The sequence below is a fragment of the Cyprinus carpio genome, chromosome A20 (genome assembly GCF_018340385.1).
Source record: "Cyprinus carpio isolate SPL01 chromosome A20, ASM1834038v1, whole genome shotgun sequence".
NCBI classification, from domain to species: Eukaryota; Metazoa; Chordata; class Actinopteri; order Cypriniformes; family Cyprinidae; genus Cyprinus; species Cyprinus carpio.
In genome coordinates, this window is record NC_056591.1 from 1,330,088 (window position 1) to 1,345,915 (window position 15,828).

The 15,828-nt window shown below is 38.4% G+C and overlaps 1 protein-coding gene across 1 annotated transcript in view; it reads left to right on the plus strand.

Annotated features, from left to right (window-relative positions):
- Positions 1-758: 758 nt before the first annotated feature.
- LOC109092450 (monocarboxylate transporter 10-like) overlaps positions 759-15,828 on the plus strand; it is a 40,911-nt gene continuing 25,841 nt past the window's right edge. The window contains exon 1 of the mRNA XM_019106250.2: positions 759-1,307. Coding sequence (XP_018961795.1) covers positions 1,010-1,307 — 298 coding nt within the window. The 5' untranslated portion in view covers positions 759-1,009. The remainder of the gene's footprint in view (positions 1,308-15,828) is intronic.

The window sequence follows — 15,828 nt, forward strand, 5'->3', positions numbered from 1 at the left end:
AATAACACTTCCTCCAGTGAAAAAGTGCGTCTCCTGTTGTCTCTCACATCAGAATCCAGACACATGTTTGTTTAGAGCTGTTTAAACACTGCTTGATCTGTGCAGATTTCTCTGTGCTGATTCACACTAGAACACTTTTTTCACTGGAGGAAGTGTTATTATAGATTATAGACTCTATGTATTTGAGTTAAAACCGTCTTAATGCTGGATGTGTTTCATATTTTGTCTTCTCCAGATGTTAAGTGATGATTACTTGTGGATTATTGTGATGTTTTTATCAGCTGTTTGGACTCTCATTCTGACGGCACCCATTCACTGCAGAGCATCCATTGCTGAGACACTGATGCAGTGCTACATTTCTACAAATCTGATGAAGAAACAAACTCATCCTGATCTCATATGGGCCGAGTGTTTCATTTATGGGTGAACTATTTTTTTTAGTAAATAAACAAACTGACAGTCTGTATGGGATCAGACCAGTAAAGTGATAGAAATGTGTTTTCTATAGAAAGAGCTTTAATCTGTCTGAGGGAGGAGGCCTACAGCATTTCACAGCAGACCCAGTGAGATCTGTCAGGCAGCAGTGACCTGTGGTTTCATTTCCTCACACTCTGAGGGCCAGCAGCCCCGTGGTTTTGTTGTGTTCACCGGTCAGAGCACGTGTCAGTGTGCGTGTGCGGCGCGCGGACAGCAGAGGACAGTGGCGCGTGCTGAATGATGTCCTCAACACTCAGTCTGAGAGTCTGCAGATGATCTCGATTTTATCCAGCAGTGTGATCGACAGCATGAGTGAGTGCGTCCAGCTGCAGCGTTCCCGCGCGCGCGTCAGTGCGGGCAGACGCGTCGCGTTCAGCAGAACTTCTCCATCTGATCCGGCTCTGGCGGTGGGTCTGTAGCCCCGCCCCTGCTGCCCGATCTGTATTTATGGTTATTGCAGCAGCAGTCAGTCGGTAGTGTAAGATCCTCAGCTCACTGACGCACGCGCTCCCACACCGCAGACTGGACCAGCATGACCGAGGCGCAGTCCGAACCCACTCCAGACGCCGCGGAGGCGACAGCGCCGCCGCACGACGCGAACGAGTCGGAGATGAAGCAGGAGAACGGCGACTGTAAAGGCTCCGCGAGCGAGGAGAAGGCGCCGCGGGAGTTCGAGCCCCCGGAGGGCGGCTGGGGGTGGGTGGTGATGCTGGCCTCGATGTGGTGCAACGGCTCGGTGTTCGGTATCCAGAACGCGTTCGGCATCTTGTTCGTGTCTCTGCTGAAAGAGTTCGGCTCCGAGTCGGACGAAGACCTGCGCTTCAAAACAGGTAACTCGTGTGTGTGTGTGTGTGTGTGTGTGTGTGTGTGGTGTGTGTGAGGGGCTCGCGTCCACTGTATGTTCCCAGGCTGACTGTATGATCAACAGCGAAGCGAAACACTACACCGCTTCGCCTGCTTTCGAAACAAAGTCATAGAGAAAGTTCTGCGGTTTAGTGTCGGGAAATCGGATCGGGGACCCGGGGCTCGCCGGCGCCGTTTCACTCCAGTGAATGTTTCTCAGCGTGGACTTATTGTCCAAACTCAGTTCAGTTCAGTTTTTTTTTATAGACACAACCCTTAAAAAAAAAAAAAAAAAAAAAAAACATAGGCCAGGATTACACAGCGTTTATTAAACGCGTGTTGTGACGCGCGTCTGGCTTTTCAGCCAGATGTTAAATCATTGTTTTGTCCAGCAGAAATAAAACCCGCAGAACAACACCTGCTCTGTGAGAAAACACTTCAACCTTTCAGTACCCTCAAGAAAATCAACCATGATTTTATTGTAGTAAAAGTGTAGTAACCATTTTTTTTCTGGCTTATTGGTTACCATTTATATAACCAGTTAGTGAAGTAAAACCATGCTTAATTTGTGGTTACCACAGCCTAACTATAGTTACCATGGTTTTTTGGTTTTATTTGTAGTAAAACCGTGGTTTATTTTCATAAGGGTATCAACTGGACAAACACTGAAAGCCTGGTGATGCTGATGATATTCTCGTTTAGAGGACAGACCCAGTCTCAGTTTAGACAGACCAACTATTCAAAAGCACTTCAACATCTTCACTGTCTGACAACTAGCCCCAGTCTCACTATGTTCATGGACCATGGCAGCATGTCTAAGACTAGTGTAATTATGCATTAATATAACGCCATATATACTCTAAAAATGCTGGGTTATTTTGACCAAGCTGGCTGGGTTGAATGTTCTTACCCAACATGCTGGATTGAGGTGAATGTGCTGAAATGAGTCAGTTTTGACATCAAACTGCAATCAAAATGATAAGTTTTGTTTGATCAAAGTCTGTCAGTGAGGTGCGTGTCTCACTTTCTCACCAGTGTTTCTGTCATGATTCATTTACCCTTTTAGATCACTCATTTACTCAGATCTCAAGTGGAAGTGAACACATTTTCACTACACTTTGACTGATGTTGGCAGGAAAGTCTTTAGTGGTGTGATAGTTATATGCGGGGAGAGGCCACGTATGTGTGGGATGTTATCATGTTTACAGCAGTTCTGTTCTATCTTTCAGATGAGTCTTTATGAAAGTCAGTTTATGATGCGCGGACTCATTAATGGTGCTCTGATAGCAGCTCATGCTCCTCGACACATTTGACTTCAGGGTTCTTCAGGTCTTAAAACTACATCAAAAAGACAAATGAAGGCCTTAAAAACTCTTAAACCAGAGCAGAAAGTCTTGAATTCATAAAGTCACATGTTGCATTCATTGCAAAGAAACTAATACCTTTCTCAGTGTCTTTGTCTTGTTTTCCAATATAGATATGCAAATGTTCTTAAATCAAAGATAAATCAAGATTTACTTGAGATGCAAAATGTGCATATGAAGTCTTGTTTTCTGAACTGAACAAAATGAAGTGAGTTTATGCGTAAAACAAGAACAAACCTGTCATTGGGTATGAAAACGTGTGAAACAGTTGATTTTTCTGAGTCTATTGGAAGTTTTTTTTTTTTTATCAATTTCTCAGAAAATGAGACTTATTTTACGTAATTTTGTTTCTCGAGTAAATTTATTTTGATTTAAAAATCTTCAGACATTTGCACTGAAAAATATGAGTGATACTGAGGATGAACAGCACTTTTCTGCAGTCTCATCAGAAGACACAGTAAGACTTTCCACATTCTGTGTGTAGTGGTTCCATATTCACGTTTACATTTAGAAACCATATTGAAGTATTGCATCCAATTAATTTAAGTCCTGAAATCCTGCAGAAGCCCTGTCATCGAGCAGAGGCATGCAAGGACATTGGGATTTTAAGGAAACGTCTTGTCCTCAGAGTGGTTGAAGGGATTTAAGCTGAAATGTGTTAAAGTCGTTAACACAACAGAGTAAATATAGCTGTGAAACTTTCCTGCCATTGTAAGTTGCCTTCGCATTTGCAATTAACAGACTCGGTCTGATTTGAATAGTGCAGTCAAATGATGGAGTTTAATGAATGAGTGAAGACCGGCTGTCTTCACTCATTCATTAAACGTTTCCTGTGTAATGCTGGCGGAGGATTGCGTCATGTCCAGCTGTCCGTGTGCACATCAACACGGCTCTGTCAGCTCATGCCAGCAGCACTCAGAGGTCAGTTTCCAGTCTGCCATCTGTCACTCCATCAACCACAAGAGCAAATGCAGCTGACCGTACAAGCTGGGGTTCCTAGCACACTTTAGTGTAGTCTCCATCTGAAATGTGATATATGCATAAGTATCCAACTCTTTATACATACCACACATACATATACTACATAGCAAATCTCACCTGCTTGATTGTTTATATTGTTGCAGACAGATAAACTATATTATCATCCAGCTCTAATCTGCTGAATGCAACCAATAAGGCATGAAGATAGTAAGATATTATAAACATTAACTTCATTAGCGCCCTGTGTAATCCATTTTATTTTTTCTCAAATTCTGTTTTATTTTTACCAAATTCTGTGTTTTCCATTTTAATTTTTCTGGATTCCATTTTAATGCAGTCAGCAATCAAAAAGTGTGTCTTAGTTAATTAAATTCATAACAACAATTTATTATTATTATTAAAATAACAGGGCCCTATGAAATGTTTTTCTAGTAATCAAATGAAGACATAAAACAATCTAATTTATTCTTTAATCAAATGGAAATTAAACAATTGATTATTGATTTATAATTTTATTATTATTAGTTTTAGTATTATTTTACTGAGATGTACATTCTACTATACAATAGAAATATGTTTTTCACACAATTTCTCTAAGTTAAACCAAACTTTTATTTTGAAGGGTTGCCGTGAAGACCTTTATGTTTCTGTGTGTATGATATGATGGTAGTTTTTTCAAATGAAACGGTCAGATGCTCATGAATTGACTGGAGTCTGGAGATGAAGTTCATGTATTTGTGTCCTCATTTAGTGAGATGGCAGATGCTGAAAACACTGTGAGCGTCACACTCTCTTCAGTATGTGTATAGTAAATTAAACTTTCGGTTACTATCGTAACACAGGTTCTCTAATAACAGGAGTGAAGTATCTCACTATGGGACTCGCATCGGGCGTGACCAATACTTGAAGCAACAATTAAACTACGTGAGATCAATCATGACAGTGATGCGGGAGTCCCTCCTCCCTCATACAAAAAAAACAAACAGCCAAGTATGGTGACCCGTACTCAGAATTCGTGCTCTGCATTTAACCCATCCAAAGTGCACACACACAGCAGTGAACACACACCCGGAGCAGTGGGTATCATTTATGCTGCGGCGGCCGGGGAGCAGTTGGGGGTTCAGTGTCTTGCTCAAGAGCACCTCAGTCGTGGTATTGCCGGCCCGAGACTCGAACCCACAACCTTAGGGTTAGGAGTCTAACTCTCTAACCACTAGGCCACGACTTCCACATATTATTGCTGCTAATGGTCCCTAACTCATTCTCAGCATATCTCTTCTCCATGCTGCTGCAAGGAGGGAAGTGTAGTGAGATACTGTACCTCACTCCTGTTATCAGAGAACCGGGGTTACGAAAGTAACCAAAAGTTCCCTTTCAAACATTTGTTCGGAATCTCACTATGGGATATAGACAACTCCTGTATTGCAGACATGCTGTCCAAACCAGGCATGTCAACCAACACAAGCCCTCCACTATTCACAGAATAGAACTGAGATGTGAAAAACAAAAGCGTCCTCTGTACAAGTGTTTGTTTGTTTGTTTGTTTTTACACACTTAAGGATATACTTCAAATGAAATCGAAGAACTAACTGATATGAGATCATTTCGAACAAAATCAGGCCAAAACGAAGTTCTGGGGGAGTTTGTTTCGGCTCCTAAACACCTTTGAGTTTCTATTGGTCCGTGGCGGTTACGCAATCGGTGGGTGTGTTCTGAAACTCCACCTTCTTTGACGCGCAATTTTTTTTTCTCGGTTCGCTCCTCATTCATTAAGGAGAGCAACATCTCCTGAATACACTGGAGTGTCGAATAGCTGTGCTGCCCAAATATATCCACACCTGTACGATCACTCGCGGACAGACTTTAAAGATGTAGAGACAGTATTTAATTCCTAGAAAGAAATAGCAACGAAGCTTGGTGTTGACGACCCGGATTTATGCAAAAAGCGAAGCAGAGAAACATCCGAGACAAGTTTTTCAAAGCCATGAAAAGAATGAAAGGAAAGAGTAAAGATATAAGGTAGCATGTACCAAATACATGTTTCAAAAAAATGTTACACCATACAGCTGCTGTTGTTCTTTCAATAAGCGAACTTAAAGGGTATACAGTAAATGAATGCCAAATGAATATACAATAATAAACCTTTGTTTTTATCAAAACAATTTATCCAGTTTAATAAAATAAATGAACACTAATAAGATATAGTTCTGACCATTGGGCCCCGTCTCACACCTAGATTGCCTACACTTCTTCATTTCATTGTTGTTTTGTTTAGGGGATACACGCGAGCGTCGTGTTGAGTGTCACGAGTCATGTTTACATTAATTTACACCCCACCTCCAGCAGCTTTGACGCAATCTTTTTTGTTTAAAGCACTATATAAATAAAGGTGACTTGACTTGACTTGACTACATAATGTGAGGGAATAATTCAGAGAAACGAGCTGTAGCTGCTCAAGAAGGAACATGCCTTGACATGCTGGGCCCCACTACAAAAAAAAAGTGAAAGTGAAATTGACATGACATACAGCCAAGTATGGTGACCCATACCCAAATAATTACATACAATTGAACTCATATGTAAGAATGTCAGTTGAGTATCAGTTGAATGGTGTGAGTAGATTTTAAGTTTTTAGGTTTCAGCGCCATAGAGAAACATTGGAAGATCCGAAGCTCGCACTGGTTAAATGGTGTTTATGATACACAAATGGAAAAACGATGTGCCTGGAGTACTTGTAACACTAATTCCATTTATCCTGAGAGGATAGGCAATGTCATTTATTTTATTCCATTACCTAAATCCAACCCCAATCACAATGAAGATGAAAGCGTTCATTTTCTGGTTACCATACTCCCATTAAGTTACACTTTTCATCTGCTCAAGCAGAACGTTAAAGCTGCAGTCGGTAACTTTTGGGGCTCGCGTCTGGCGGAAGAACATTGTAGCCAGAGCTACTTCTCTCCAATATAAACAAAATCCACCGCTCCCGGCTCTTCTGGTCCAATCAGCGCAGGGCTGTGCCACAGTGTTGTTTTGTGTTGAAAATGTAAAAAATATATATAATGAGCGAGTGCATCTTGAATCCATTTTCCAAACCGTGTTTTTGTCTTATCCTGAATCACTACTGTACACCTATAATAAGTGTTTATAATCGGACTATTTTAGTCTGGTTGGGGTTAACAACACTGCAGAGTAGCACAGTGCCTGCGTGACTCGCCATAGATGTAAACAGAGAGAAGTAGCTCCGGCTACAATGTTCTTCCGCCATACGCAAGCCCCAAAAGTTACCGACTGCAGCTTTAATGTGATCTTGTGGTTCAGCAAGGCACAGTTGGTGGCCAACCAGAGTGTGCTTTCTACCGCCGCGAGCGCTGCCACGGCGCGTCTGCAAAGTGCATTTGCAGCTTTTGACCGCTGAGTGGCGCTTTAACCACAAGTTATTAAACAAACGCATCAAAGCACATTTTCGTTAATAGCCGTCAGCTTTGCCTCGCTGGTGTCTTACATTTGACGGCTGCAGTCAGAGGAAAATGAGAGAAAAACACTGTAGTTAAAATATTTAATATTTACAGATGAAACTTTAGTAGCCTACTTAATAAGTTATGTTAATTTCTTAGAACGAATAAAACAGAATAAAACATGCACATACTTAGTTATTCGTTACCTGTCATTTATTTTGACAGATAACTACTTGGGGAAAAGATATCTGTCTGTACACTGATTAAAAAATTGTTGCCTGTTTTATAAATTATTTCCATTATTTAAGTAAAATGCGAGGCACTGAATAATTTCGCTCCCATTATTTAGGCCAAACTAAAACAAGAAACGAATAAATTAAACCTGACCACAATTTAGCTAAATCATTGAAACTGAAAAGAATGGATGGATTAATAAAATGTCCTCACGTTTTAACTCAAGTTCTCTCATTGTAATCAACAAAGTGCACACGATGTAAAAAATAGCTTCATTAATTGACAGCTTCAGTTATTTTAAAGGGAGCCTTCTTTACTTACTTTCATACAATTTAATTAAAACTCAAAAAAAAGGCAGCCGCATTTAAATGCAGGAGTGTATTCTATTCCTTAAAATATCAGAGTGCAAGATTTGCATGACGCGCATGATGCTGAGTGTGCGACGCACAACATTTATTCTTATTTGTATGCATATTTTTTCTTCATTACAAATCTTTTTTGGTTTTATTTTGTAATGCATATGCAAAATGTAAAACTGCAATCTTTTTCACAGTTTACAGCATTTTATAATTATTTGTAGAATAATATCTAACTTAACCTGCTTTGTATCTTTATTATTTAATGTAAAAGAGATTTATTAAAATAATCAAAATCAATGAATTGGAGCATCATCAGCAGTTAGATCAAACGTCAAATAGCCTTTAATTTACAGGTTATAACTGCATCTGTCTCGGTTGTAGACTTGTGAAGATTTATTTTTAATGCGGATCCCTTACTGTTACCTAAAATAAATGTGCTCTTTTACTATTCAAGATTTTCACACAAGTGTTTGTGCCGAAAATTATTGATGCACGTGCATGACAGGGAAGCGCCCTCGGGATAACCCCCCCCCCCTTTTTCCTGATAATGAAATAACTTAAAACTGAGGTGCCTTACATGATAAATATATTTTAAAAATTGATGATTGAAATGTCTACTTTTAAACTAACCAATTCAAAACAAAAGCAAATACTCCCTGATTATGCGCGTCCTGTGGAGATGAGAGTCAGCACCGTGAATTTCATCTTGCAGCCGACAAGAAAACATTAGTTTATTAATAAATAATTAAAATGTCTTCTTTTTCACAATTATTAGGCTACTTCTGCCTGTGCTTTGTGGCAAACTTAATGCGTGTGCTTGAGCGCGGAATATATTAAGGCTCATTATGGATTAGACTGTGTTAATTTGATATAAATGTGCGATTAGTTGAATAATGCCTTAAATTAATGACTACTAGTAACTAGAAAAATCTTACATGGGGGCAGACCTATTAAATACCCTCTAGACATCTCTGGTAATGTTTTTAAAGCATTTTATACACGTTTGCATGAATTCTGCTTTCAGAACGGTCAGTAAAGGAGAGATGCCTTAACATTGATTTTTCCTCTGAAACACAAAAACGAAAATTTACATAAAATTGATATTTTATGTTTTGAGAATGGTCAACCCGTCTCCATTCTGCAGATATTGTTGCTTCTGGTTTGTGCATTGTAAATCACAGAAAGTCTACAAAATGTTGTCTCAATATATTTTTAATGTCGCAATATATTTTTACATTTGAATTGCCAAAACGAGTGCAGCGTTGCTGCATACAATTACAAGTCTTTCGTCTTTCTTGTCTCTCTCTCTCAGAAGCGCCTCAGTCGAGAGTGTAGGTTGTCTGAGTATGGCTGCTGTGAGTGTATATATATATATATATATAAGTATATAAGTGGGAGCAGCTGGCAGAGGATTCCGCTTGGTCTTAAAGCCTTCCTCAAATGCCTACTAGCGCTAACTGAACCCAGGTTCACCGTTGCATGTTTTGATTTTACAAAATCAGTTTGGGCGAATGCAACTTACTGATCATGAGCCCAACATTTAGCAAGGCAGGAAAACATCCAGTCTACCCGAAGGAAGACATATTCCATTGTAAGTTAATGCTGTTAAATAGAGAGAGAAAAATATACATTGAAAAAAAACAAACAAACAAACAAACAAACAAAAAACCTAGTGTTGGCTATTCTTAAACTTGGACCTCATTATATTGAAGTATCAGTCCAAACACCAGAAGCAAGCTACACTCTCTTTAAGTGTTCTTTCTTTGAAAAGTATGCATTTTTATTCATTCACAGGCTATATGGTTGAAATAATGTTTTAGTTCAAAACTTTAAGTGCCATTGTTTAAAAAAATGCTTTATTGACTGACATTTCATCAACTTGAGTTTCAATACTATTAAACTGACTTTAAAATCTCAAGGAGTTTATAAGTTGAAACGGCTGAAAATGTCACAGTGCATGTTAAATAGCCTAAATGAAGTTGTATCTTGTATAGTAACCAAAGACCTTGATTGCGTGTTACCATGAAACTAACAATATAATTTGATTTTTTTTTAAATGAACAATTCCTATATAAAATGGGACAGCAACATTTATATCAAACATTTTTAAATTGTCCACAGATGAGCAACGCAGGAGGCAGGTTCTGCGGCAGAGCACACAAAGTGAATGTGCATGCACAAGTTTTAGGGTGGAGGAGTTTTTTTTTGTTTCTTAAAGTAATTTTCAGATGTAATGGGAAAAAAGCAGGATAAACACAAACACGAAACTTGTAAATAGTTAACAACATAGTCTAGATTAACCCACAGTAACAAAATTTAACCGATTAATCACCTATTTTCGTTTGCTGCATGTTTTTTAAAAACACTAAATTAAAAAAAAAAAGTTTTTGAGAGGAAAACAAAATGTCATATATAAGTCACATTTTATTACATTCAGAAATAATAACGGCAGGCCTAATAATGTTATAATGTACCAACAGGATATATATATTTTTTTTGTTTCCCTCACTTTAAAACAAATCCTTTAAATTTAACTATCAGAAAAGAACAGGAATTAAAAATATATAATGCTAATGGATTAATATAATTGAACTATATAATAATATAGGCTTAGCTATAAACAAATAAACAAAAACAAATAATAATAATAATAATAATAATAATTTAAAGCAAAAACATAAGGTAAGGTTGGGCTTACCTTTCTCATTCAGGACAAGTCCAAACTTTCCATATTTGTGATGCTGCCCATTGAAGCTAAACTATTATTCATTAGGTAAAATAGGCTTTGTAGTTCACGCGTGTTTCAGTATCAACGGAAAAAAATCATAATGAGCAAAAAATGGACCAATACTGACGCCGAATGGCAAGGTGAACAGCTGCGCTGTTTCCTGGGACACCATGTCATCCGGACTAAAGAGGACAAGGACAACCCAAGTTGTTATCAGCGCTCAGTTCAGAAGCCTGCATCTCTGATGGTATGGGGTTGCATGAGTGCGTGTGGCATGGGCAGCTTACACATCTGGAAAGGCACCATCAATGCTGAAAGGTATATCCAAGTTCTAGAACAACATATGCTCCCATCCAGACGTCGTCTCTTTCAGGGAAGACCTTGCATTTTCCAACATGACAATGCCAGACCACATACTGCATCAGTTACAACATCATGGCTGCGTAGAAGAAGGATCCGGGTACTGAAATGGCCAGCCTGCAGTCCAGATCTTTCACCATAGAAAACATTTGGTGCATCATAAAGAGGAAGATGCGACAAAGAAGACCTAAGACAGTTGAGCAACTCTTATTAGACAAGAATGGGACAACATTCCTATTCCTAAACTTGAGCAACTTGTCTCCTCAGTCCCCAGACGTTTGCAGACTGTTATAAAAAGAAGAGGGGATGCCACACAGTGGTAAACATGGCCATGTCCCAACTTTTTTGAGATGTGTTGATGCCATGAAATTTAAAATCAACTTATTTTTTCCCTTAAAATGATACATTTTCTCAGTTTAAACATTTGATATGTCATCTATGTTGTATTCTGAATAAAATATTGACATTTTAAAGTTCCACATTATTGCATTCTGTTTTTATTCATAATTTGTATTTGTGTATATATATATATATATATATATATATATATATAATGACTGTTTAATAACAACAGCATGCAGTAAGAGCCTTTGTGTAAAGGTCTTTCTTTTAATTTTTAATATCTTTTATATATCCCTCCGTGGCATATTTAAGTCCCATTTGAAGGTCCATCTGTGTCCAAAATTTATCAGAAACAAGGTTTTCACTGACAGCTGTCATTGTAAGACAGTTAACAACTCTGTTTGTTTGTTGCAAGTTTTTGATTTATTAATCCTAAATTTGACAAATTCCATGACATTCTGCGATATACTATAAATTCCGTTTTTATGGCTTCAGCGATTCTGTCTGCGTTTTCATAGGGCCCTACGATCATCTTGATTTTCTGTGAAGCTGCTTTGAAACGATGTGTTTTCTGGAAAGGGCTATTCAAAGAAGTTTGACTTTGACTTGTAGCATATACTTGCCTAATGTTCAGATTCTCATGTTTGTCAATCAGTTAAAACACAAGGCACACAAGACCTGCTGTAAACTCACTCTAGCGACCTTAGTAACCATTCAGAACACCTTAGCAACCGTTTAGCAAGTCCAACATCCATTTAAAGTCCTTCAAATCGCTCTTCAAGCTCTTACAGTCCATGAGGCCTGTGTAAGCAAAACAAGCGTGACTCTGTTGATCCAGCATTGAGCGACTGTTTGTCTTTTCTGTATCTGACTGTCTGAGTGTCAGTGAGCTGCCTTGTTATAAGAGTCACATCCCACAGTCTACACCAGTGTTTCCCAACCACTGATGTACCCTGACAGGTTGTCAGCTGTGGAAAATTATAAAAACTTTATATTATATTTTGTTATTATTATTTTAAATCAGTGTTGTTGAGCATCTTTACATCTGATTGGATATTTTCCAATATTTAAACAATGTCCAAAGCATTCAAAAGAGCTTGTGACTAAACCTCGTAATGTCATTGGATCCTCCACTGAACTGTCAGCGAAAGCTCGTAACTCCACCCACCTCCATTCAGAGTGAAGCGCCGTGCGCAGCCTGGAGACTGATCTCTGCTCGGTCACATGGCAACGGTAAATAAAGGACTGATTAAGTTGTTTGAATAAGTACAGAGTAAACACTAGGTGCCCTAACCCGAACACCAAATCGCGTAATTATGTTCGTACAACGTCTTGATTTTGTTTTGGGGGTGTACTAGAACAGGCTCTCATACTAGGTTGTTCGAAAAACACATTATTTTTCACATATTTTACATTATTACGACACCTCTCTCCACAGTCTGGCTGAACGGCTGGAATAGTTCCTGTATCAAATGAAGGCCCGCCTTCTGAAATATGAAATGTGCTGTGATTGGTTAGGTAATTACGGACGAACAGTGCTTTCGCACCGAACGTGAAACGATTGTTCGCCTTCTGCTAATTCACGCCTGCACGCTAGGTGGCACCGACCAACAGTGCATTTTTCCTCAGATATGTAACTCGTAAATGTATTTAGCATCATCTGCTGCTCAATATACAGCATTAAATTAAGATAAACAAGGTTCGACACCAGAAACAAACTATCTATAATGCTTACAAGAATAGGCTGCATCCTAAAATATAATTAGAAGTACAATTAGCATCAAGCTACACTTGAAAATGTATGTAATTTTTTTATGTATTTGCTTACCCACTTTAAACCATCATCTATATTTAATAACACTACACTGCTAATATCTGTCATAAATATCCTTTATTGCTATAAAAATATCATGAACTGCATACAAAACACATACAGAGAAGATATTGTCATAATCATATGTCTGTTTGCTTTCATATTTCGTGTTTAGAAAAAGAGTGAACGTGCTCTGACTTATAACACTCGCGCACGTGGAAGAAAACGGACGGTGCTCTACAGATCTCATGATTCAGTGGACAATTAATAGAAATGTTAGAACGTGAGAATAAATCTGTTTTCAAATACCAACGATAACAAGAACTCTCCTCTCTTATCTGGGATACTCTTCTTCTGTGTTTGTTTACACTGTTTTTTTTGAAACAGCGCCACCACTTTTGCCCTTTGTGCAACAGCAGCTGCTCCGGTCACGTGATCCTAGCTCAAATCTTATTGGACGGCCCGTGTCTTCGCTTTGCGAAACCGAAAAGATTCGTCCGACTGGTTTGAGAAAAACACTCGCATTTTTTGGTGCATGAATGTTCGTGGTCTATGTGGAAGCATCCACAGAAATCTGTTGTCTTATTCCAGCGAGTCGTCACGTCCGATATTCGTTTCGCTTTGTCGCGCTCAGTGTGGAAAACACTGGGAAATGTGAGTTAAAGTTCCTGTGAGGCGCGTGTGCTGAGATTTCACCTACAGATGACGTGTGCAATGATGTTAGACGTGTACCATGTGACTGTGACAAAAAGTAACGCAAAAGTAACATAATGCATTACTTTCACAACAAGTAACTAAGTAACACAGTTACTCTTTTTATGTGTCAAATACATCAAGCTTTATTTTCTGTAAGCAAAGTCAATTGTCTCTCAGACTGAGCTTTAGACTTATTTTGCAGATATGGAAATTATAGTAATTATTAGTTAGTTGTCATGCTTATTATAAGTGCTTGTTTTCTCACGAAGTAGCTTATCAATATGAGCAGATGCATGCTGTCATTGCTTTGTGCAGTTACTGAATACAGTGGCATACTTGTGTTTTTAGTCGACACGCACAACTCAAAGCATGAGCTCATTCTCATTCTGACGATGGTGTTATTCTGTCTAAAAATGTGCTTCTCGATCAGTCATGATGGTGACATGCATTCATGAGAGGAGGAATCGGGACTGACATGGGTTATTTGTTCAGACACTCGCAGACGTTAGACGCTGTTATCAGTGCAGTCATGTTCATATTGGTGTGGTTGAGAGCTGAGATAAGAGCGAACAGGACACTGCACTGTCATTGGGCTGTTCAGCTGCTCTTCAGTCATTCTTAGAAATGAAAACCTGCCAAAGGAAATGTTTCCCAACAGACTGATATCGGCTCGATTCATGTGCAGTCTCGGTCAAACGTGTCTCAGTGAGCGAATGTTTCCAAAGCACTTTGTCAAGAAAAGCTTGAGCACAGCTCATTTATGACAGCAAAACACAGAACAGCTGAGAGTACGAGACACACAAACCCACACAGCAGAAGAAATACAACCCACTAATTATCTAATTAACTATTCTTGTCTAATACTAAACACTTTTCTTAACCTAAATGAATCCCAAACCCATTTAGAATGTGCTAGAGTTTTATTAGCACTAATATTATTTATATTTAGGTCTAAATTGAAGGTTTATGTGTTTCATATAAAATGGTCATAACTTTAACATATTTTTAACACAAACTGATAAATTTTGTGTGATGCATCTTTGTCAGTCATACATCAATGAAACAGGTCAGATTTCTGCAATATTACTAATAAACTGAATGTGTTTCAAATACAAAATTAAACCAGCTTTATATATTCATTTATCATCAATAAATCCATTTATTTGAAATTCTTGCATTTTAGCCAATTGAATATTGCTCGTTTCACAGCTAGCCATATTTTAACCTTGTTCATACTTTTTTTTTAGAATTGTTTTTAGAATTTTTCTGATTCCAAGCAATTTAATGCATTTTTAAAATATGATTGTTTAAATGAAAAAGTAGATGCAACTAGTCAATAAAAAACAATAAACTTCATTTATGTATGACTGACAAATATGCATCACAGTTTTTGTTAGTTAAGTTAAAACAGTGGATTTTTAGGAAAATTACATTTTTAGTGTTGATTTTAAGTTGATTTCAAATTCAAATTTTTAGATTCAGTAATGACGTTATTTGAGATCACCGTAAGTGGCGAATCTTAACAAGTTCATAGTGATTGACGTCCCACAGCCATTCATTTCTGTTCTGTACATTCCCACACACACTACAAAACAAGATTAAAGTCTTAACACAATAGAAAGTGCACAGGTTGGTTCTCTGGACTTGATTATGTGTGTGTCACGGTTCTGCATTACTGCCTGCCGCTGCTGTAGTTATTTGCTGCCAGACCCAGAGCTGTTTGAAGGGGCTAGGCGTTACGCTCTAATCATAAAAAACAATCATTTTAATCAGTCTGCTGTATTTTTCATGATGAGTGGTCTGCAGCTCTCTGGTGTCACCTGTATTTGTCTAGCCCTTTGTACAATACTGGTTGTGTCAAAGCAGCTTTAAAGAGTCAAACAGGAAAATAGTGCGTCAATGATGCAAGAGGACAATAACAGAGAGTCATTTTCCAGCTAAAGTCAGTTCATTGATGATTCAGTGATGTCATCATCCAGTTCAGCTCTCTTCAGTGTGTCTGTGCAGTGTGTGTGTTGTGCACCGCAGCAGTGGATGTTTGACACCCATTCTTGTAATTCCTGTAGAGCAGGGGTGTCAAACTCTTCAGTTTAGTTTCAACACTGCTCCAACACACATACCACGTTGTTTTCAAATAAGCCTGAAGGACTTGATTAGTCGGATCAGGTGTGTT